Source organism: Pongo pygmaeus, chromosome 1, assembly GCF_028885625.2.
Source record: "Pongo pygmaeus isolate AG05252 chromosome 1, NHGRI_mPonPyg2-v2.0_pri, whole genome shotgun sequence".
Lineage (NCBI taxonomy): Eukaryota > Metazoa > Chordata > Mammalia > Primates > Hominidae > Pongo > Pongo pygmaeus.
Window position 1 is genome coordinate 228,506,648 of NC_072373.2, and position 23,439 is coordinate 228,530,086.

At 57.8% G+C, this 23,439-nt stretch overlaps 1 protein-coding gene across 21 annotated transcripts in view; it reads left to right on the top strand.

Moving 5' to 3' along the window:
* The window catches only part of MMEL1 (membrane metalloendopeptidase like 1), a 41,722-nt gene that overhangs the window by 17,409 nt on the left and 874 nt on the right, over positions 1–23,439 (top strand). For 3 of the 21 annotated variants that reach the window (XM_054443577.1, XM_054443604.1, XM_054443594.1), the window contains 21 exons: positions 3,119–3,196; positions 3,981–4,040; positions 5,490–5,651; positions 5,900–5,980; positions 8,254–8,349; positions 8,949–9,067; positions 9,699–9,764; positions 11,125–11,259; positions 11,433–11,522; positions 16,596–16,732; positions 17,090–17,183; positions 18,699–18,827; positions 19,282–19,380; positions 19,950–20,033; positions 20,417–20,520; positions 20,861–20,919; positions 21,371–21,490; positions 22,311–22,444; positions 22,557–22,622; positions 22,947–23,042; positions 23,342–23,418. In XM_054443577.1, coding sequence (XP_054299552.1) covers positions 3,119–3,196; positions 3,981–4,040; positions 5,490–5,651; positions 5,900–5,980; positions 8,254–8,349; positions 8,949–9,067; positions 9,699–9,764; positions 11,125–11,259; positions 11,433–11,522; positions 16,596–16,732; positions 17,090–17,183; positions 18,699–18,827; positions 19,282–19,380; positions 19,950–20,033; positions 20,417–20,520; positions 20,861–20,919; positions 21,371–21,490; positions 22,311–22,444; positions 22,557–22,622; positions 22,947–23,042; positions 23,342–23,418 — 2,086 coding nt within the window. Of the gene's footprint in view, positions 1–3,118; positions 3,197–3,980; positions 4,041–5,486; positions 5,652–5,899; positions 5,981–8,253; positions 8,350–8,948; positions 9,068–9,698; positions 9,765–11,124; positions 11,260–11,432; positions 11,523–16,595; positions 16,733–17,089; positions 17,184–18,698; positions 18,828–19,281; positions 19,381–19,949; positions 20,034–20,416; positions 20,521–20,698; positions 20,920–21,370; positions 21,491–22,310; positions 22,445–22,556; positions 22,623–22,946; positions 23,043–23,341; positions 23,419–23,439 lie in introns of all 21 variants that reach the window. The other 18 variants (XM_054443553.1, XM_054443564.1, XM_054443655.1 and 15 more) reach the window with 13 other exon arrangements.

Below are 23,439 nucleotides of genomic sequence, written 5' to 3' on the forward strand. Positions count from 1 at the left end.
TATCACTGTTGATGTTAACCTTAATTGCCTGGCTGAAGGTAGTGTCTGGTTTCTGCACTGCAAGTTACTTTTTTTTCCTTCTTTTTCATCGTGCAGTCTTTGAAAGGAAGCCACTGTGTGCAGCTCACACCTGAGAAGTGGGGAGCTATGCTCCACATCCTTAGAGGCAGAGTATCTACCTAAAGTATTTGGCATTCTTCTGTATGAGAGATTCATCTATTCTCCCTCATTTATTTATTTACTCAACGATTTGTGGATATTTATTTCACACTTTGCATTATAATCCACTACTATATTGTGTTGCTCAAATTGTTCCAACTCTGGCCATTGGGAGTTGTCAGTTGCTTCTATGACCCTCTGATATATCCCCATTATCGTGAATTTGGGGTGAGTTTTTTGGGAGGGGCACTTTCTTACTTTTTGACATTTCAACATGCTCCAAGCTCATCTTGTATGTTTCCTACCCCAGTTGTATAATCAACCATTTTTCTAAGGAGCCCTGGCTTCTTTTATTGGATAATGGTTCAAAAACCAAGAGCTTCTAGGATAATGTGGTGTCCGAAAAACAAACAGAAACCAAGAGCTGGGTCCTATTCTTTGCTTATGCTACTCCTCGGTTGGTGTTGCTTCTAGTGTAGCTCACGTGGCAGAGCAAAGGAATATGTGTGTATACATGAACCCATCTAGATACTCATATCTATAAATATTTATATATGCAACCATCTGCATCTATATTAAGCTAAAAATGAGTTCACACTGTTGTCTCCAACTTTACTCCACCACCACAAGAACCATTCTAACTTCCTTCCTTTCCTTGCCTGTAACTTCTCACTGCAGCAGCAATAAGCCCAGCCACCTGCTATCCACTTACTTTTTCCATTCCAATATACATGTGTAGTGGTTTCAGAATTAAGCTGGGACCCCATGAAGGACAACTTTATCAACTAGAGTACAGTGCTTATGTACAGCTTCTTTTGCCTTTAGTCTCATAGACTCTACTCATTTCTAAAGTTACTTAGGTCAACAGTTTATTCCCCTATCCATTTCAGTGAGATTGTTTTATACATTTGTCTTGAGTCTCATTCTGCGTTTCATCCTGGGATTCCCTTGACAGTCTAAATAATTTTTTAAATTTGCATACAATAAGGTTTACTCTTTGTGCTATAACATTCTGTGGGGTTTGACAAATGCGTTCACCATTCACCATCACAGTATCGTACAAAATAGTTACCATTCACCATCACAGTATTGTACAGAATAGTTTCACTGCCAAATGCATTCACTATTTGTCATTTTTTGCCCCCAAAAGTCCCTTGTTCTTCACCTATTCAACCTCTTCAACATCCATTTTCCCAAACTCCTGGCAACTACTATTTAACATCTTTCCTCTCTAAAGTTTTGTTTTCCCAGAATGTCACATAATTGGAATCAGACAGTATGTAGCTCATAGCTTTTTTTTTTTTTTTTTTTTTTTGAGACAGGGTCTCACTCTGTCTCTCAGACTGGAGTGCAGTGGTGCAATCTCAGCTCACTGCAGCCTCAACCTCCCAGGCTCAAGCAGTCCTCCCACCTTAGCCTCCCAAGTAGCTGGAACTACAGACGTGTGCCGCCATGCTTGAACGGCCTTGCCTGGCGCATCTGCCCCTCCTCATGCTTTGACTCCAAAGGCAGAGCAGCCACAGGCCTCTCCTCTCCTGGGAAGGCCTCATTCCTCCCTGGAATTTGACTCATGCTGGTTTCTCCATGTCCTCAGCTCTCATGGGTTTCTAAAAGTGTCCATGCTGTAGCTTCTCCGGCTTGCTCTCCTGGCTACGGTGGGGGCCACAGTCAATTTCAACTTGCTGCATCCTAATCAGAAGCAGAAAGCCCTTGCCCTCCTTGTCACCACTTTGGTCGGAGGTGATGTCCCTCAAATCCACTCTTCTGCTGAGGTGAGGCCCTCTGGAGCCCACAGTCCAGTCTCTGGTCCATAGGCTCTGGGTTACTGCAATTGGCAAACGCCACAGGGCAGCCATGCCTTCTGCTCGCATTCACCACCTCCTTTCCGTTGCTGGCCTGGGGGGTTCCTTTGCTCTGAAGCTCAGCCTTGGCCTTCAGCACTTTACCTCGGTGTCTGCAGCATGCAGCACTTTCTCCCTGTTTCCACCGGGCGGGAGGCTCCTTGAGGGCTGGGCCCTGTTAGGCTCACATCTGAACTCCAGCATCCGGCCTGGCTCACAGTCATCATCCAGTGTTGGATTAATGGCTTTTTGAATGGCCAGGCCCCCAAGGAGCTGATATTTTTGTGGCTTCTAGCACCTTCTCTGCAGTCTCTGCCCAGGGCTAGGCCAGGTTCCAGGCCTGCCAACAGCCCTGGCCTGAATGAGCCCTGTTCCCTCCTTCCACTCAGTCCTCTGTGTGCCTCACTGCTGGGGAAATTCGGCCACAAGCCAGGTCTGAGGATAGCCAGGCCTGGCTTGTCACCTCTCTGGAACTGGGGTTCCCTCTTCTCTCCACCCCACCCTCCTCTCCCACACATCTCTCCAGGCAGTTGACAGCCATCCCAGGAGCCCCCAATGCTGACCAGGCAGGCCCCTCCAGCAGGCAGTAGAGAGAAGGAGGGAGGGTGGCTTGGCACCTTCAGCAGACAGTGAGGGTGGAGGGGCTGGGACAAGGGTAATTAGTGGGAAGTCACCCTCTCTGAAAAGGCCCTGTCCCTCTAAATGAGCCTGCCCTGTGGGACTCCAGGAGCGTGCCACTTTGTGTGGGCCTGGTCAGGGTCAAGAAGATCCTGAGGTAGAGGAGGGTGTCAGGAAGAGAAAGGTCTCACCTCAGGACCCCTCTAGGCCCTGGCACATCGGGGACCTTGGGGTGGGTGGAGGGAGAATTAAAGGGTGGGGCTGGCAAGGCAGGGCAAACCATCCCCCATTCAAGCCCAGTGGGAGACAGATTGAAGCCGGCCCTTGCAGTGAACTCTGTGGATCTCCTGTCTCGCTGCCCTGGGGACCAGCCCTCACTACAGGGGTAGGGCTGCAGCACCCAGCACTGTGGGAAAATGGTGTGCTGACCCAGGGAGGCCCCCAGCACCCCAGGGAGCTACAGGCAGGAGGCTGCAGCTGAGCGCTGTGTTTCTCCCCAGGGAAGCAGCTGCCACACCTTGCTAGCCGGCTGTGCTTCTTACAGGAGGAGAGGACCTTTGTAAAACGAAAACCCCGAGGTAGCCTTTGCCTTCCCTTCCAAAACAGCCCCAGGCAGGTGGGCGCAGGCCTCCCAAGGTGGGGGGACTCCGTGGAGGGGCAGGGGCTGGGTTCTGCCCAACCCTCATGTGCCGGAGGACAGCTATGATGAGAGGACAGTGGCAGGGACCTCAGCTGGGTGCACCTGCTGGACGCAGGAGGCTTACTGGGCACTGTGGACACTCCGCACCTGCTCCTGCGTGGCCTTGGCACATTCAATTCCACCAGCTGGCACAGGGGTGGGGCAGGCCGAGGCAGGGCATGCAGAGAGGGGCAGCAAGGCAGGCTGCCCGGAGGAGCTGGCCCTGGCAGCAGGTGAGAGTGGGCTGGGCAGAAGGCAGGAGGGCAGAATGGCCAGCTTCAGCCCTCGGGGCCTGGGGCAGCTATGGGGGTACATGGAGGCAGAGGGTGTAAAGGGGCTCCCAGGTCCCTGCAGGGGTCAAGGACAAAGAACGAAGCTCGCTTCACTGAAGGCCTCAGGCCTGGGCCACCTGGGGAGGACTTGGGCTGCCAGGCTGGACCACCCATGGGGGTGGAAGATGGGGTGGAAGGCCACGCCCCACCCCCACCAGCCTATGCTTTGGTTACCCTGGCCTTGCCCTACTGGCTTAGCCCATGCCCCGCCCACCCCGACCTTGCCCCGCCCACCCCAGTCTATGCCCATCCCCATGCCACACCCACCAGACCTTGCCCTGCCCACGCCCACTCCAGTCCTGCCCCACCCTCTCCGTGGCTCCCTGTGCTCAGGCTGCTTCTTGCCCGCAGGGATCCCAGAGGCCCAAGAGGTGAGCGAGGTCTGCACCACCCCTGGCTGCGTGACGGCAGGTAAGCCCCGCCCCCTTGCCGTCCACAGCCTGCCCAAGGGCTGGGGGTTCCCGGCTGACACTGACGCAGGCCCCGCCCAAGGCCCAGGGGAGCAACTCCAAGACACTGCGGGGGTGGAGCCGGGTGGGCCGGACTCGCTGTGGAGCGGGGGGAGCTGGTGTTTCTGGCATCTGGCACCCGCTGGGCCCCCAGTCCCCAGCCTCCAGCAGCCAGGCCCTGCAGCAACAGCTGTCCGGTCCCAAGAACCCCAGCGGCTTTTGTCCACATTTATAGAAAGAAAGGTTCAATGAATAGCCACACTTTGTTACTTCAAATTTTCTCCCAGGAATTTGTCTTAAAATTGGGGGTCAGGTACCGCTATTTGCAGGTGACAAAAACTGTTAACATGCTGTGAAAGCGCCAATAGCGGAGAAGCTCCGGACTGTGGCTTTTCTGCCCATGCTGGGGACTGGGGGGCCTGTGGACACACCTTCCGTGAGGTCCCCAGCCCCAGAGGTGGAGTGGCCAAGACCAAGTCGGACAGAATTTGAGGGACGGTCCTTGGTCGGGGGGTGCAGCCCAGCTACCCCAGTTGAAAGCGTTCAGTGGGAAGCCTGGGATTCCCCTGTCCCGTGCACAATCGGGGTTCCTGGAGCAAAGCCAACCCCTCTAGCAGAATACAAACCCCCATGGTGGTAAGAGTCGTCCCTCCCTCTGGGGACCAAGCACACTGATGAGTGAGGGGGCAGGGGGCAGAGTCAGAACAGAAAGGCCCTGGCCAGGGACAGCCAGGAGCTGGGCCCGGCTCACAGGGCAGGGTCACCAGCTGAGCACCTCCTGTGAGCCGGCATCATCTCAGCCATCGCCTCAGCCTGCAAGTCAGACCGCTGGTGTTCCCGGATTCACAGACAAGGAAATGAGTCTCGGAGGGTTTGGGGTTCAAGATCGTGTGGTTAATAAGTGAAAACCCAGCCAACTCATGCCTGAATTCCCAGCAACTCCAGAGGCCGAGGTGGACCGCTCGAGCCCAGGAGTTCCAGACCAGCCTGGGCAACACAGCGAGACCCTGTCTCTAAAATAAATTTTTTAAAAAAGCATTCGGGAGAGGTGGCACACATCTGTGATCCCAGCTACTCAGGAGGCTGAAGGGGGAGGATTGCTTAAGCCCAGGAGTTCAAGGCTGCAGTGAGCTGTGATCACGCCACTGCACTCCAGCCTGGGCAACAGAGTGAGACCCTGTCTCTAAAAATAAATAAGTGAAAACCCTAGTACTGAATCCAGGTTGGGGGATTCCCTCTCTGCAGCTCAGAGAGGGTGACTAACTCTCCCTGGGCACACAGCTGCGACTGGATGGACAGCAGCTCCTTCCTGAGGGACCAGGCTGTGTCTTGGACCGGGACACAGGCTTCTGGGCTATCCACAACTCTCTCTGTCTCCCCTCTCCCTGCTCCACGCCATGGGGACAAGCAGCCGCCAGGATCCTCCAGAACATGGACCCGACCACGGAACCGTGTGACGACTTCTACCAGTTTGCGTGCGGAGGCTGGCTGCGGCGCCACGTGATCCCCGAGACCAACTCCAGATACAGCATCTTTGACGTCCTCCGCGACGAGCTGGAGGTCATCCTCAAAGGTGGCAGAGCACGGCCGGGGGCACAGTGGGGGTGATGCCGAACAGGACGGCACTGGGCCAGGAGTTGGTCCTGGCTGTGTCTTGCCCGTTTGTGCTTCCTCCTTGGTCCGGTGGGCACAGAGGAGAGGGAATAAAGACCCAGCAGCTGGGGGGCCGCCTCTCGCTGAGCACTGCAGGGGTGTAGGGACCTGTGACCTGGCCCCTGCAGCCTCGTCAGGCCTCTGTCCAACCTTTTCCTGTGCCCACAGCAGTGCTGGAGAATTCGACTGCCAAGGACCGGCCGGCTGTGGAGAAGGCCAGGACGCTGTACCGCTCCTGCATGAACCAGAGTGAGTGGGGACCGCCAGGAAGGGGCCGAGGCAGGGGACGGGGGCGGGCTGCCCCTGCCAGGGCCTAGCGCAGCCCCAGGACCCCATGGCTGCTCCTAGGGTAGGAGTGGGTGCCTTCAGGACTCATGCCAGAGGGTCTATGTGCTGTGTCCCACTCCCAGCCGCGGGGTCCAGGCTCGCAGTAATGCCAGCTGCCCTGCGGCCTCACTCACACCGCAACCCCAGCACAGGCCACACATTCCAGGCTGCAGGAAGACTGTGTGTGTGTGTGTGTGTGTGTGTGTGTGTGTGTGTATTATATGTATATGAGTATGTGTATGTACATGCATCCATATTATACATGTATGTGTGTATATGTGTGTTGTGTGTATATGTATGAATGCATATTGTATATGTATATGTGTATACGTGTGTATGTGTATATATGTATATGTGTGCAGGCATGTATCTATATATGTATACGTGTGGTTTGTGCATGTGTACATGTGGGTACATGTGTTGTGTATGCATGTATGTGTATTGTTATGTATATGTGTATATGTATATGCATGCAGTGTGTACATATGTGTGTGCATTATGTGTGCACATGTGTGTTATGTGCATGTCACGTGTGTATTGTGTATAGTGTATATGTGTATTATGTGCATATGCTTGTATGTGTATATGTGTGTATTCTATGGGTGTGTTGTGTGTGCATATGTGTATGTTGTGTGTGCATGTATGTGTGTATTATGTGTATGTGTGTGTACTGTATATATATGTGCTGTGTGTACTTGTGTACGTGTATATGTGTGTATGTGTATGTGTGTATATGTGTGTATGTGTGTATATGTGTTATGTGTGTATATGTGTTGTGTGTGCTGTATATGTGTCATATGTGCGTGTGTGTGCATGTGGATGTATGTGGATGTGTGTGTGTGGTGTGGGGGGCAGATTATCCGTGTTTCAGTTCCCATTAAAGGAATTCATGTGCTTGGAGCACCCCCGGCCCAGCACCGTTTAACTCCTCCACTTGGGGGTCTGCAGGCCCAGCCTGTGGTTGTGGCTGCTGTAAAGACAGCTCCTCCACTGAGCACCAGGGTTCAGCGCTGGCTGTTTTGCCCAGGGGGTCTCGTGGAGCCTCCGCCTGACTGTGGAACTCTCTGGGACCCTGGCTTTAGGGGGCGTTTCTGTGAGACCCCTGCTTGGGTGCACCGGGCTTGTCTCCTCCCCATGGAAATGGAAGGCCGGGCCACCATTCTGGGCAATACCCCCAGCTGGAGACGACTTCCTGTGTCCTCATCTTTACTTAATTTTTGGCCTGAGAGTCTGAATATACAAAGGGCAGGGGCCAGACCATGTGGAAAACTGGAACGCGACTCAGGACCCGCAGCCCAGGCCGGAACCCAGCCCTTTATCCCCAGTGGGCAGCCCAGGAGGTCAGACGGCACCCCCCACGGCATCCGGCCCCAAACAGCCAGGGCCTGCCTCATCACCAGCAGCCTCCCCTGGAATGTCTGTCCCTGCCTCCAGCATAAGACCCTAGCCAAGCCCAGAGGACGCCGGCCTCTAGTGAGCCCGCCACAGCCTCCCAGGCCAGCAGCCTCCACTCGGCCCACTCGGGCCTCCCCTCTTCCACTAGGAAGCCCTGCTGCTCCCTGCAGGCCTTTGACCTGACGGGGCACCTGCCATGCTGTGCCAGCACTGAAGCCTTCGCTTTGCCCTGTGGGTGGTCTTCACTTATTCCCACAGTGACTCTCTCTGCGTCCTCACCTTTACCTAATCTTCAACTGCAGGATCCCTGCTTGTCGGGGCCCCACCGTGCTGAGCCGAGACACAGGACACACACAGGCCCCAGGGCTCCCCTGCCTCGCCCGCGCCCACTCCCAGCCCACCCGCCGCTGCCTGAGTCCTCGCCGAGGCTTGGCCTGCGCCCAGAGCCTCCTCTCCTCTCCCAGGCTCCTCGCCTGCTGGCCGGCTCCCAGGCCCCAGGGGCTGCCTCCTGTCATCCTCTTTGTCCCCCGGGGCTCATATGCTTTTCTCAGCCCCCAGGTCTCCTTTCACGCCCGTGTCCAGTCTCAGCCTCCGCCTCCTGCGCTGCAGAGCTGCCAAGATGCTGATCTGTGATGGGAGGGTGCAGGTGTAAAGGCCCAGAGGCTGGGAGGCCACCTCTCGCCGAGCACTGCAGGGGCTGTGGGGACCTGTGACGCCGGCCAACAGTGCCCCGATGGTTCTGTGTCGTGGCACGTGAACCACAGGGAGGCTGGGAGAGTGACCATGGCATCCCTCCTCAGGTGTGATAGAGAAGCGAGGCTCTCAGCCCCTGCTGGACATCTTGGAGGTGGTGGGAGGCTGGCCAGTGGCGATGGACAGGTGGAATGAGACCGTAGGTAAGGCCGGGCCTGGCAGCAGCCTCACAGACAGACAAAGGAGGACCAGGGCCAGGGCTCCTTCAGTCCGAGGCCTTCCAGGAGGGGACCCCACCCCCACCCCCAGCTGCCTGCTCTCAGGAGCCCCAAGAGGCCCAACCCAGCCAGGGCAACCTCAGGGTCCTGGGAGGTGGTTTAGGTTCCACGCTGGGGAGCTGGTGCCCTGTGGCCAGTCCCATCCAGCCCTGCAGAGGGGTGCCCCTCCTCGGCCCCTAGGAGCACTCGACACTCAGGCTCCGGCCAGGCCCTGGCCCCAGGGCTCCCTACTCTGAGCATGTGTGCTCCATTCCCCCGGGGGCAGGAGTGGCACCTCACGTGGCTGGCAGCCCTGACGACCCCATGCTGCGCCCAACCCCCACCCGGTCACCTGGGGGCCCACCTGTGGCTCCTGGGCTGTTAGGGAAAGTGTCTCCCATATCCCCCAGCCCCTAAGGCACACAGGTGAGCTCCCCACCCTATGGCCCCCTAGTTCCTAGCTCCGGAGGCCAGATTCACTGACAAGGGGCCGGGCTGGGACCCCAGGGCCCGCCAGTCTCCAGTGCAGGGTGCTGCCTCCCCAGGACTCGAGTGGGCGCTGGAGCGGCAGCTGGCGCTGATGAACTCACAGTTCAACAGGCGTGTCCTCATCGACCTCTTCATCTGGAACGACGACCAGAACTCCAGCCGGCACATCATCTACGTACGAGCTGCGCCGGTGGGCAGGGGTAGGCAGGGTCCCCAAGCCTGGCTGGGGGCTCTCGCAGCACAGCAGGAGGACGCGCCAGGTGGACAGGGAGCTCCGGGGTCTCCCGGGGCCTGGGCTCCGGGCTCCTGGCTCCTGTCCACGTCCGTGGGCCTGGGGACGAGCTGCTGCTGCTGGAGTTTCTGTTGGGCCTCCCGGCTGAGCTGGTGGCCACAGTAGAACCCGGCTCTGGGCAGAGGGGCAGGGGCTCCTGAACAGCGGGGCTGGAACCAGGGCAGGAGGCCTGACCTCAGGGAACCACTGCCGGCCACGGGCTGGAGGCCAAAGAGAAACACACGAAACAAATACGCGCCCCACTCTGGGGGAGCCGCGAGTGCTGCGAGGCCCGGGGCAGCCTGAACCCCTCCCCACCCCACCCCCACCACCCTCTCCAGTCCAGCCCAGCACCCCCGCCATCGCTCAGGGCAGGGTCTGGGCTCCCAGGTCCGGCACGAGCTCCACCACCAGCTCCTGGGGAGAGCACGTGTGCATGGGGCACAGTGCTGGGGCGAGGCGGCTGCAGCCTGCCTCAGCCAGGCTGTGGGGACCCCGGGCCCCTTGCCCAGGGTCACACCTTCTGTGTTTCCAGATAGACCAGCCCACCTTGGGCATACCCTCCCGAGAGTACTACTTCAACAGCAGCAGCAACCGGAAGGTGGGTGGGTCCTCACCGCAATGCCAGATGACCCCCCCATCGCCCCCTACCCCGTGGTCTGGCTTTCCTGTTGCCCACCTGGACTTCCCTCCCCAAAGCTGGTGTTAGTGAGCACCTGTGGAGGTTGAGCCCGGCACTGAGGGTGGCGGGTGCAGATGCGACCTATTGCTTGCCACCATCCTGGGGGACGTTCCCTCAACACCCGGGCCAGGCCCGGGGACAAGCTCAGCTCAGCAGCAGCCCCATGGGGCAGAACTGTCATCCCCCTCCCGTCAGTACAGACCCAGGCTCTGCAGCACCGGATTCCCAAGAGGGCCCCTGGAGATCTGAGCGCAGGCAGCTGGGCCCCGAGCCTGCTCCACCTCAAGGAGCTGTCAAGAGATGGGAGGGATGAGGACCCCCCTGTGGACAAGGGGACCTTGAGGCTGGCAGGCCGAGGGCTAGCCCAGGGTGCAGGGAAGGGTGGGGAAGGACAGGGAGCAGGTGAGGAGGGCACAGGCATCCAGCACCAGGGCAGAGGTGAACAGGCATGAGGCATGAATGCCCCAGAGGGCCAGACACAATCCAGAGGGCCTCCTGGTGCAGGTGGGCTATGAACTAGACTTTGAAGGATGACCAAGCCCAGAGGAAGGGCTGTGTGGCCAAAGGTGGAGCAGTGGGGCTGAGAGAACCACGCCAGAGCAGGAGGGACTGGAGTGTCTCGAAAGCGCCATGTCTGGCCATGTGTTCAGACCAGGCAGCTATGGGCCGAGCCTGGCCATGTGTTCAGACCAGGCAGCTATGGGCCGAGCCTGGCCATGTGTTCAGACCAGGCAGCTATGGGCCGAGCCTGGCCAGAGTATTGGCCTCCACTGGGGAAGCTCTGCCCAGCACTGGGGAAGCTCTGCCCAGCGCGAGGAAGGCACTCCCTGAGGAGCAAACTTCCTCAGGATCCAACTCCGGACACTCAGGCCAGGGAGCACCTGGGTAGGGAGGCCCAAATTAGCCCTGGCACCGACCGCCCCGGCACCCACCACCCTGGCACCCACAGCCCTGGCAGGCCCAAATTAGCCCAGGCACCCCAAACCCCAGCACCGACAGCTCCGGCACCCACCTGTGCAAGCCTTTATAGGCAGCCACACAGTTTAAGCCCTGAGCAGCCCTGCAGAGTAGGTACCCCGTCCAGAGGCTCGGGCACAGGTCACCCGTCTGAGACGCTCCCACTCGGCACCCTGTGTGCCCGAGAGCCTGCTGGTAAAGGTGGGTGGACATGCGTCAGGGGCTTCCCCATGTCCTACACCCACCCCACCCCCACAGAGAACTCCCTGGGGGCCATGGTGGCCGAGGCCACCCAGCTCTGCCCCGGCGTCCTTTGGCCCAGGTGCGGGAAGCCTACCTGCAGTTCATGGTGTCAGTGGCCACGATGCTGCGGGAGGATGCAAACCTGCCCAGGGACAGCCGCCTGGTGCAGGAGGACATGGCGCAGGTGCTGGAGCTGGAGACACAGCTGGCCAAGGTAAGGGGGCCGGGGTGGGTGGGGAGCGGGCAGGGAGCGGGCTGGGAGCCCCAGGTGGTGTGGCTGGCCAAGGTGAGGGGGTGCTGGGTGGGCCGGTAGCAGGCAGGGAGTGGGCCAGGAGCCCCAGGGGGCATCCTGGCCACCCACCTGTGTGACCACTATCCCCGGCACAGGCCACGGTACCCCAGGAGGAGAGACACGACGTCATCGCCTTGTACCACCGGATGGGCCTGGAGGAGCTGCAAAGCCAGTTTGACCTGAAGGTGAGGCCACACCACACAGGAGGCCGGCGTTGGCCGGGTGGAGACTCGTGGGGGACATGGAAGCGGCCCTCTGAGAGGGCACGTTGCCTCGCATTTAAGCTCAGAAACATTCCCCATCCCCGAGCAGGGAGACCCTGTACCTGATCACCCAAACTTGCTGCAGAGCAGCACCAGCACGATTGCTAATGTCACCGGAACAGCAGTGCCAAGTGTGCCATCCTGGAACAGAGTCACCCATCTGTGCAGTGCTGTGATGGCCCCGGTCTTCTGAGCAGGAAACGGAGGCCTCAGGGGGCTGCTGATGTGTGGGGGTGTACAGGGTCCCACCCAGGGCTCTCAGACCCCAAGTCCCGCTCAGAATCTTAGCAGGGTGCTGCCTCCCTGTCCTGCCTGCCCTGAGGGTAGCAGTGCCCCCTGGCCACACCCTCAGGTGCTCCCCTCCCCAGTGCCCAGGCTAGGCCCCGCCCTGTGCTTTGAGGTGGGGGCTGGAGAGAAGCAGCCCAGCCTGGGAAGGGGCAAGTCCCCAACTCCCACAGCCGACTGTCACCCTGCTGGAGCAGCCGGCCTTCTCAAGGGCCTCCTCCCCCAGGAGGAGCAGGCATGCAGCTTCGGCAAAGGGTGCCCAAGTCAGTGGGGGGAGGGCAAGGGCAGAAGGGGGTCCAAAGCCCCTGCCCCCTCAACCAGAGGATGTCCCTGAGTGTCTGGAGCCACAGCTCTTGCCAAGGGCAAGACAGAGAGACTCTGGGGAGAGTCTCGCCCCAGGGCACCTAGTGCCCTGGAAGGCTGGTGGTTCCTCGATCGGTGCTGGTCCCCAGGGCTGGCCTGCGGGGACACACCTTCCCCAACACCCCGCCGCCCCTCACTCCCAGAACACACGCAGCGGGGCCAGGCTCTGCTCTGGCACTGGGCTTTATCCCCTTCCCAAACAAAGGCCTGTCTCGATCGAGGTTCCAGTGCGGGAGAGGGACAGGAAAGCGGAGTGGCCTCTAAAACGTGTCACAAAGCCAGGAAGGGGGCAGGATGAGCTCAGCCAGGACAGCAGACAGGACGTAAAGCCTTGCAGAGAACCAAGGGCCATGGCCGTCTGGGGCCAGTGTGGCTCACACAGCAGTTCCCCAAGAGTCTGGGGTAGGGACTCCCAGCTAATGAGCGCCGGGCTAGAGAGAGATGGAGTAGGAAGTAAAGCGGGCGGCGCCGTGTCCGATCTCGGGGGCCACTTTAAAGTCTCAGACTCTGCCCGAGAGGAGTGGGGGTATGACAGGACGTGACCTGGTTCACAAGTAAGAGTGAGTGAAGGGGACGGGGCAGGTGGCAGAGAAGCCAATCAGAGGCTGCCACCCAGCCAGGGCAAGAGATGGCAGCTCTGCCAAGGGGATGCCCATGGTGGAGGTGGCTTTGGGGTTGATTTTGGAGGTGGAGCCAACAGGGTTTGCAAACGGACTACATATGGAAGTGAGAGAGCTCAGATGGCCTGAGGTTGCCGTGGAGACATCACAGCGGCAGGTTCAGGGGAGCGTCCAGGAGCCCAGGGTTTGGGGACATTTGGTTTACAATGAGTTTATGATGTTCAGAATCGCCCCAAAGTGAACACGTCCACACAACCACCCCTCAGATCAAGACTTATGTGACCACTGACATCCCAGAAGCCCCCACATGCCCCTGCCTAGGCCCTGTGCCTGCCTCCTTCCCTGGAGAAGAGACCCTGACTTCTCCCTGGAGGGAGGCTGGTCCCTGACGTGGCCTCTAGATTGCTGTGTGGCCTCTGACTCTAAGAACATGTGCTGTCTCTGGGCCTTTTCTGAGTGACGTTGTCATGCCCATGCCTGTGTGTGCCTGTGGCAGGCAAGTGGGTGGGAGTGGAACTGCTGGGTCGAAGCACATGCATCTCTTCAACAGTAACAGGCACTGTCTTTCCCCAGAGTTATCCAGGGATAAGCGCTCCTCAACAGCGGCCGGTGCCACACCCTCGCCTGTACTGGGTGGTGTCCGTTCTCACCTTAGCCGTTTCTGCACCTGTGTAGTGGGGTTTCATCTGGGTTCAATGTGACTTTCCCCAAGGGCGGATGAGGTTAAACGCCATCTCCTGTCAATTGGCCAATGCCGTTCCCTCTTGTGGAACATTTGTTTGAGTCTTGCCCATTTGTTCTATCAGGCACTGATTGATTCTTGGAGATACCTATTTTAGATATGACTCCTTGATCAGCTTATGTGTACAAATGTTCTCCCCACTGGGCAGCTTGCTTTTTTACTCTCATAAGGGTTTCTTTGTTTCAATGGAGGCTATTAAATGGTCCAATTTATTGACTTAGCAAATGTGTGCAGATCTCTTCTTCATGGTTAGTATTCTTTGTGTTCTGCTAAAGAACTCTTTGTCTACCCTCAAGGTTGCTTAGGTCTACAATCTACTTTGAGTTGATCTTTTTAATGGACAGTGAGATGTAGGAATTGTTTCTTTCTTATGGATTTCCAGTCATTCAGCACCATTTATTAAAAAGAGCCCCCCGTGAGCCCCTGGTCTTGGTGCCTTCTGTGTTATAAATCAGGTGTCCCTGTGTGTCTATGCGTGGGCCCATATGTATATTTCTGGACTCTTCTGCCCCACTGGTCTCTTTATCTATCCAAGCGATAACCCTACCACCATCACTCCTTCAGCTTTATAATGTCTTGATAGTTAGTAGAGTAGATATTTCAACTTTGTTCTTCAAGAGTGTCTTGATAATTCTCAGTCCTTTGCATTTTCACATAAAACTTAAAATCTGCCTTCCATTTGCATACATGCACACACACAAAAAGAAAACTCTGCTAGAAATTTGATAGGGATCACTTTGAATCTCTGTATCAATTTGGGGAAGACTTTGCAATGCCGAGTCTTCCAATCCATGAACATGGTATATGCTTCCATTTATGCTTCAATTTTTCTTAATAATTTTTAAAGCTTTCAGTGTCAAGTTCTTATACATATTTTATTAGATATATTACAGGTGTTTGGTTTTCTACTATAAATAGAATCATTTTGAAATTATCTTATTTGTTGCTGATATATGGAAATACTGACTTTGTAAATATGCAGTCTTACTCAATGCACATATTAGTTGTGGTTATTTATTTGTAGAATAAACAAAATCATATCATTTGTGAAAAATAACAGGGGGTTGGGTTTTGTTTGAGACAGGGTCTCACTCTGTCACGCAGACTGGAGTGGAGTGGCACAATCATGCCTCACTGCAGCCTTGACCTCTTGGGCTCAAGCCTCCTGAGTAGCTGTGACCACAGGAATATACCACGACCAAGCCTTGCCTGATTTTTTTTCCCCAGAAACAGGGTTTCTCTATGTTGGCCAGGCTGGTCTTGAACTCCTGCACTCAAGCAGTCCTCCCGCCCTGGCCTCCCAAAGTGCTGGGATTACAGGCATGAGCCACTGCACCTGGTCCAGTTTTATTTATTCTCTTTCAGTTCTTACTGGCTTTATTTCATGTTTGCTTTTACTGAACTGGCCAGGATTTTGAGCATCATGCTGATGTCATGATAGTAGACAATAGAAGAAAAGCACGTATATTCTTACCACTAAATTTTATGTTTGGCCAGGCACAGTGGCTCATGCCTGTAATCCCAGCACTTTGGGAGGCCGAGGCAGGTGGATCACCTGAGGTCAGGAGCTCGAGACCTGCCTGGCCAACATGGTGAAACCCTGTCTCTACTAAAAATACAAAAGGTAGCTAGGTGTGTTAGCACATGCCTGTAATCTCAGCTACTAGGGAGGCTGAGGCAGCAGAATTGCTTGAACCCAGGGGGCAGAGGTTGCAGTGACCCGCGATTATGCTGCTGCACTTGAGCCTGGGCCACAAAGCGAGACTCTGTCTCAAAAATAAATTTTAAAAAAAAGTTATGTTTGCTATGGAGTTGTTTTTGTTCCTGCTGCTGCTTCATACATTTCCTTTATCAGGTTACAGAACTTTCCTTCTATTTTTCTTTTAATCTTTTTCTTTTTTTTTTTATTTTGAGACAAAGTCTTGCTCTGTCACCCAGGCTGGAGTGCAGTGGAGTGATCTCAGCTCACCGTAACCTCTGCCTCCCAGGCTCAAGTGATCCTTGTGCCTCAGCCTCCCAAGTAGCTGGGACTACAGGCGTGCGCCACCACACCCACCTAATTTTTGTATTTTTAGTAGACACAGGGTTTCACCATGTTGGCCAGCCTGGTCTTGAGCTCCTGGCCTCAGGTGATCAGCCCGCCTCGACCTCCCAAAGTGTTGGGATTACAGGCGTAAGCCACTGTGGCTGACCCCTTCTATTTTTATTTGCCAAGAGTTTTTATTATGAATAGATGGCAGATTTTATCAAATGCTTTTTCTGCATCTGTTGAAACGATCATGTGACTTTCCTCCTTTATTCAGTTATTGTAGTGAATTAAAATTATTTGATTTTCAAATGTTACACCAAACTTATATTCCTTGACTAAATCTAATTCAGCTGTGATGTATTAGCATTTTATACAAGTATGGCTAGGTTCTATTTGCTAATATTTTGCTTAGAACTTTTGTATCTATGACATAAATGAGACTGGCTTATTATTTACTCTGCTTATAATATCCTTATTTTGGTATTAAGGTGATTCTTGGCCTCATAAATCAAGTTGAAAAGCATTTTCTCATCTCTGGAAAGTTTTAGTAAGATTGGCAGTTTTCCTTAAATGTCAGAAAGAATCCACTGGTGAAGCCAAATGGGTCTGGGAATTTCTTTGTTGGAAAGTTTCAAATTAAATATTCCATTTATTTAACCTAGAAGACTATTCGTATTTTCTATTTCTTTTTTTGTTATTTTTGCTAAGTTGTGTTTTTCTAGGAACTTGCCTGTTATACTTAGGCTTTCGCATATATCTGCATGATTGCTTGGGTTTTTACAGCTGTAGGCTCTGTAATAATGTCACCCACCCTTTCCTGATTCTGATTACCTGCACCTTCTCTCTTATTCCTTGAACATTCTTCAATGGGGGCTGGGTTTCTTAGATTCTCAGAAACTGTTTCTCCCTCTCTCTCTCTCTCTCTCCCTCTTTCTCCCCACTTCCTCTATCCGCAGGGATTTAACTGGACTCTGTTCATACAAACTGTGCTATCCTCTGTCAAAATCAAGCTGTTGCCAGATGAGGAAGTGGTGGTCTATGGCATCCCCTACCTGCAGAACCTTGAAGACATCATCGACACTTACTCAGCCAGGTGAGGCCCAGGGAGGGTCTCCAAAGGCCTCAGCATCTTTGCCCCTGCTCTCCCATCCTCCCCAGCACAGTTTCTGCTCCCAGGAGGGGACCCTATGAAGCATCTGCCCTGAGGGGTGTGGGACATGCGGGGTTAAGCTTTAGTGGCCAGTGGAGTCTTACATTAAAAATGTGTCACATCCCAAGCACCCGGGGCAGATGGGCTGGATCTTGGAGGTGGTTGTCCTGGAGGTTTTCTCCAGCACCCATAACTTTCTGTTTGGGGCGGAAGGTGCTGGCCAAGGGCCCTAAGCCATATCTCCTCCCTTGCAAAGACCTCTCACCTGTTCTCCCCTCACCCTCTACCTTCTGCCCCCAGGACCATACAGAACTACCTGGTCTGGCGCCTGGTGCTGGACCGCATTGGTAGCCTAAGCCAGAGATTCAAGGACACACGAGTGAACTACCGGAAGGTGAGCCCCTGCCCCGCCCAGAGCCTGGCCAGGCACTCATTCATTCAGGCCATGATGCTGAGCATAAGCTGTGGGCAAGCACCGAGGTCCGCAACAGGGTCACAGCCATGGACAAGGCAGGGCGAGGCGCCTACCCCGGTGGGGAGTCGACCATAACAGTCAACAAGGCAGAACGCAGCTCTGCCAAAACCACAGAGTGTGCTGTGGCAGGGAGGCAGGGAGGGACGAGGACAGGGAGCGCTGCTCCGGGGAGGTGACATTTGAGACCTTAAAGGCCTGAAGAGGCAGCGGGGTGATTTCCTGGGAGCAGAAACAGCCAGTGCCAGTGCAGAGGCCAGAGGCAGGAGCAGGCAGGGGCCAGACCCGTGGTCAGCAGCGGACAGGAAGGAGAAGACGGCAGGGAGGGAGGCGAGGTGACCGCGGGCCGCAGCAGCCGGTTTGGATTGTACTCCCCGTCTGAAAGCCGCAGGGGTGCTAAGAGCAGAGACGTGGTCAGATTTCCTGCTCCTGTAGTCAGTGTGGCTGCTCCAGGGCTGGGGTGAGGGTGGAGACAAGGAACCGCAGGGAGGCCCTAGGGGGATTCTGGCTGTTCTGGGGAGAGTGAGTTGAGTACGGGGCAGGGTCAGCATGGAGGCTGATGTAGTCACCCAGGTGAGGTGACAGGCTTGGCCATGGTGCTGGCAGACAGACAGACGCAGGGGAGGTGTTGACCGCAGCAGCTGAGGGATTGGGTATAGGGGCTAAGGGCAGAGGGGAATCAGGACTCTCAAGACCTTTGTTAGACTAATGGGAGGGACAGAGGCCCCCACTGCAATGGGGAGACTGAGGCAGAGGCAAGCTGGGGGCAAGTCAAGCCTCCTGTTGCCATGGGGGAGTGGGTCAGAGACATCTGTGAGTCAAGTGTCAGGGGGGCACTGAGTCTAGGAGCTTCTGGGGAGGAAGAAAGGGCTGCCTCCCTTTCCTAGAGGGCAGGAAGTCCTGCAGCCCAGAAGGTGTGGCAGGACACTGGGCAGAGTGCTCCCTGGGCTTGCCTGAGTCTGGGGCCCAGAGTCTCGTGCCCCTGTGTCCCTGGGGACAGATGAGCAGGTGTTCTCACAGCTGCTTCAACAATAGGGAGACCAGGGCCCTGGGAGCTGGTGGCTGAGAGGGACATGGTCCCAGGCCTTGCTCTGGGGTCAGCGCCAGCCCTGTGCCTTGAGACTGGGGCTGGAGTCCTGGAGAGCAGAGTCCAGCCAGACAACCAGGACAGGGGCCGGGGAGGAACCCGCCAGCTCCTCGGGGTAAAGGCCCAGCTCTCAGTCTGCGGAGGCTCCCCAGTCACAATAGCATGCCCAACCTCCCCCCGCCGCAGCAGCACCCAGAGGCAAGGCTGAGATCATCACGTGCCCCCGCTGGCCCCGGGGCACCGTGAGGCTGAGGATAGATGGGTCTGCTCACCCCGTAAGCCCAGGGCCCCACGCCAGGCCTGGGAAGGCTGACGTGGGGGCCCATGGGATGATCGGGTGGCCCCACCAGGCACTGTTTGGCACAATGGTGGAGGAGGTGCGCTGGCGTGAATGTGTGGGCTACGTCAACAGCAACATGGAGAACGCCGTGGGCTCCCTCTACGTCAGGGAGGCGTTCCCTGGAGACAGCAAGAGCATGGTGGGCGCCCCTCATCCACGGCCCACCCGGGGCCAGCCTTCCGCAGGGACACCGAGCCTCCCTGCCCTGAGACTCCTACCCCACCCAGGCTCAGGGCCACCTGCCCCAGCGCACCAGACAGAGGGAGGCTAAGGGAAGCCGTGCCCACCCCATGCCCCTGACCCCAGCCGGCCATTGGGTCCCAGCCTGAGCCCTGCAGGTCCAGCTGGGAAAGGCACAGGTGGTACTAGTTGCCCCTGGCCTATGAGGACCCACAGCCCAGCAGGGAGGACCCTGAAGTTCGGTCGTCATCTCATCCCCCCACCGGCCCCACACCTCACCCAAGAAGCCCACAGCTGGGCAGCCCTGGGCCTTGCCCCGGTGGGGCTCAGACCAGACCTCCCCAAAGCCCTCGAAGGCTGGTCATTCGCCCTCCAGATGAGTCTGGGACACGAGGGCCATGCCCACTTCCCAGGTCAGAGAACTCATTGACAAGGTGCGGACAGTGTTTGTGGAGACACTGGACGAGCTGGGCTGGATGGACGAGGAGTCCAAGAAGAAGGCGCAGGAGAAGGTACATGGCTCGCAGAGGTCGGGGCAGCCCCAACTGGATCTGGGCACGGGCAGCACTTCCCCAACAAAGCCGCCTGACGGTCCCCACGGGGAGAAGGCAGCCCCGGGAGGCGCAGACAGGACCACCCGCCCACTGTGGAGCTGAGGAAAAGCAGGCGGGGGCAGGACCCAGGCCTGGGACATCCCCAGTGTCCCCCAGGAGCCAGCGGGGGTAGCGGTGGCCTCGGGAGCGAGGGTCAGACCCACCAGAAGCTCCTCTGGACCCAAGTGACAGACGGCAGCCAAGTGACCCCTCCAGGGCCCCTGCCCCCACCCAGACCCCTGGGGGGCTGTTGGACTCTAGGTCAGGAGGGCGAAGCCTTCCATGTTCTGTCCCCATTAAACCTCCCCAGGGCCTGCAAGGTGGGGGCCAGGTCCCGGAGCCCCCCAGCCCCTCACCACAGGACAGGGAGAGCACAGCCAGGATGCCCCGGGCTGACCCCTCCCACAGTGGGGCACTCACTGACCGGCCCCCGGGCTGACCCCATCCGCAGTGGGGCACCCACTGACCAGTCCCTCCTCCCCACTCAGGCCATGAGCATCCGGGAGCAGATCGGCCACCCTGACTACATCCTGGAGGAGACGAACAGGCGCCTGGACGAGGAGTACTCCAATGTGCGCCCCCCCACTCCAGCCCTAAACTGCCCCCCACACTGTGGACATGGGCCCTGATTGCCTGGGGGCTCCTCCGTGCCAAGCCCTGCGCCCTCCTCCCGGGTGCTAACACAGCTGTCCTCACCGTGCCCTAGGGTGGTGGCTCCAGCACTACCCTCAGTGTACAGATGGGGAAACTGAGGCCTGGAGGGACGAGGGACTTGCTCAGAGTCACGTAAATGCCCACAGCCAGGGCTGCCCCGTTCACCTGCACCCACAGCCGACTGTCCACGTGCAGACGCCTGGCGAGGCTTGAGGTCCTTCCCCAACCACCCAGGACCTCTCTCCTTGCCCCTCTGAGGGCCCAACCCCAGCATCTGGCAGTGACTGCCCCTCTCCCATAGCTGAACTTCTCGGAGGACCTGTACTTTGAGAACAGTCTGCAGAACCTCAAGGTGGGCGCCCAGCGGAGCCTCAGGAAGCTTCGGGAAAAGGTGGACCCAAATCTGTGAGTGGCATCGCTGGCGCGGCACAGGGGGCCAGGGAGTGGCCAGTAAGGCATGCAGGGCTACCTGCCAGGCGGGGGACTGGATGCGTGGCTGGGGTCCAGTGCCAGCTCAGGGGTGCAGTCACTGGGCCTCTCTTGGACAGAGTCCCCCATCACCCTCTGCTTTCTGGGGCCCAAGTCGCCTCCTCCTCAGGGACCCCAGGAAGGAACCAGATCTTGGGATACGCCTGGGCCCTTGCCCTGGTGTGGCCAGGGTAGGCCCTGGTCCATCAAGCCAGAGAGAGCCCAGAGGGAGGGTCCCCGGAGACGCGGCTCCCAGACACCGGCTTGTCTATCACAGCTGGATCATCGGGGCGGCGGTGGTCAATGCATTCTACTCCCCAAACCGAAACCAGATTGGTAAGTTCCTCCCCCTCCCTGCCTGCCCAGGCCCTTTGGTGCCAGAGTTGAAGGGGTGGCTTGCAGCCCCCTGCCCATCCCTTCCTCCAGGGGGCACCCCAGCCTGTTCTTGGAACGCTCTCCTACGTCTCCCCTTGCTGCCCCCGTGGGGAACATTCGCTCCCGTGCCCATGAGCGGCTTGGGGAGGGACTTGGCAGGCGGCACAGAGCCTTTCCTGCACGCAGAACAGGATGGTGGAAGGAGGCCGGACTGAGGTCCTGGGTGTGCCAGGCACGAGCCCGCCCAGCCTCTGAACCTCCGTGTCCTCATCTGTAAATTGAGGGAATCCTGACCTCTGCCTCCCAGTCTGTGGGATCAAGTGTCAGAACCCCTGGCAGCGCCATCCCTGAGCCTGGCACACAGGAGATGTGTCCACTCACAGCTTATTCTTTGTCCTGCCCTTGGGGACAGTATTCCCTGCCGGGATCCTCCAGCCCCCCTTCTTCAGCAAGGAGCAGCCACAGGCCTTGAACTTCGGAGGCATTGGGATGGTCATTGGGCATGAGATCACGCACGGCTTTGACGACAATGGTGAGCGGATGCCCCTCCAACCACATACGCCCTCCCCTCTCCACGGAGAAGCAGCCAGGAAGGGGCCTGGGGGCGCTCCATTCAACCTCTTCATGGTTTCAGTGGGGACACCGAGGCCAGGTCCTCAGGGAGCTGTGGGGGCAGAGCAGGCTTTGAATGCCAGGCTGGGGCCCTGTCTGGGGGCACTGACTCCCAGCATGGAGGAGGGAACCCAGGGACTCCAGCCCATGACCCTGACTCCACCTGGCACTGGGCACTTCCCTCTCACGGCCTGTGACATGGAGACGACGACACTGCCCAGCACAGCAGCGAAGCCCAGATCCCAGCCTGGGAGACTCTCCAGACAGCCGGCATCCATGGCCATGCTGACCTCCGCCCCTCGACGGGGACTGCCCTGCCTGGGACAGGGGCCCCGGCTGGTTTTCCCCTGTGGCTCGGCCATCGGGACCTTCCGTGGGCAGCCCTTGTCCCCAGGAACCACGTACTCCCCTCACCTGGGGCTTAGAGTTTGGGCATCACAGGAGGAGCCCTTAAACCATGGTGCCTCCAAGACCACAGGACCCAGGTGCTAGGCCCTAGCCTCAGGGAGTGGTATGCGAGACCACTGAAGCCCTCCTTCTCTGGGGGCTGTGTAGCCCCAGACAGCTGCTGCCCCTTGGAGCCGGTGATGCCCTTCCAGGCTCAGCCTACTCAGACTGTGGGCTCTCTGTACTGGGGCTGGCTGCAGGAGGAGCAGGAGTGGCCGGGCACAGTGGCTGCCATGGGGCCGGGCACAGTGCAGCCAGGGGCGTGTGGGCAGCCCTCCTCTGCCCCTACCCAGGCCGGAACTTCGACAAGAACGGCAACATGATGGATTGGTGGAGTAACTTCTCCACCCAGCACTTCCGGGAGCAGTCGGAGTGCATGATCCACCAGTACGGCAACTACTCCTGGGACCTGGCGGACGAACAGAACGTGAGCACTGCCACCAGCACTGAGGCTGCGGGGGGACTGGAGCCCCAGCCCCGGCCCTGAGGGAGAGAGGAGTCAGGGCCAGGGCTGCCCCAATCCTGTCTCCTGTGTGCAGGTGAACGGATTCAACACCCTTGGGGAAAACATTGCCGACAACGGAGGGGTGCGGCAAGCCTATAAGGTGGGGCCCGGCAGGGGAGGGGGCACCAGCACGGCAGGGGAGGGGGCGTCAGCATGGCAGGAGAGGGGGCATCAGGGGCTCATTCAGGACAGGTGCCGTGCAGTGGGCTGTCTGGCCAGGGATTCCCCCCGAGAGCCCAGCTCAGGGGTCCCTGAGTGACTGACGTGGTGAGCGCTCATCCGTGGGGTGTGCGAGGGGCCCTTGCAGCAGCAGGACCCCCACAGGGGTAGGTCCTGGAGCCAGACCTCTGCTCTGCCCTGAGATCTGAGGGTTCTGGAGTCCAGGCTGGCAGGCCCGAGCCCAGCTCCCATCCGGTGCCTGCAGGCCTACCTCAAGTGGATGGCAGAGGGTGGCAAGGACCAGCAGCTGCCCGGCCTGGATCTCACCCACGAGCAGCTCTTCTTTGTCAACTATGCCCAGGTGGCAGCCGCAGTCCTGGTCCCACCATCCCCATGCTTCCCCACTCATCTCTGGAGGGCCCGCTCTGGGGCACCTCTGGGGACCAGAGCCCAGCGTGGAAGGCCCCTTGGGGGAAAAGCATGAGGGGCAGGGGGTGGGAGCTGGACAGGATTCCAATGCTGACGGGAGGAGGGGAGCACCTGCTGGCTCCCCTCACCCCACCCTAGAAGGGGCAGCCTGGGGATAGTGGAGACCCTCCCCCACCCCTCCTGGCCACCCCATCCACATCGCCTGTAGCCACGCCCCCCACATGCCCACAGGTGTGGTGCGGGTCCTACCGGCCTGAGTTCGCCATCCAATCCATCAAGACAGACGTCCACAGTCCCCTGAAGTACAGGCAAGTCTCCCGTGCCCACAA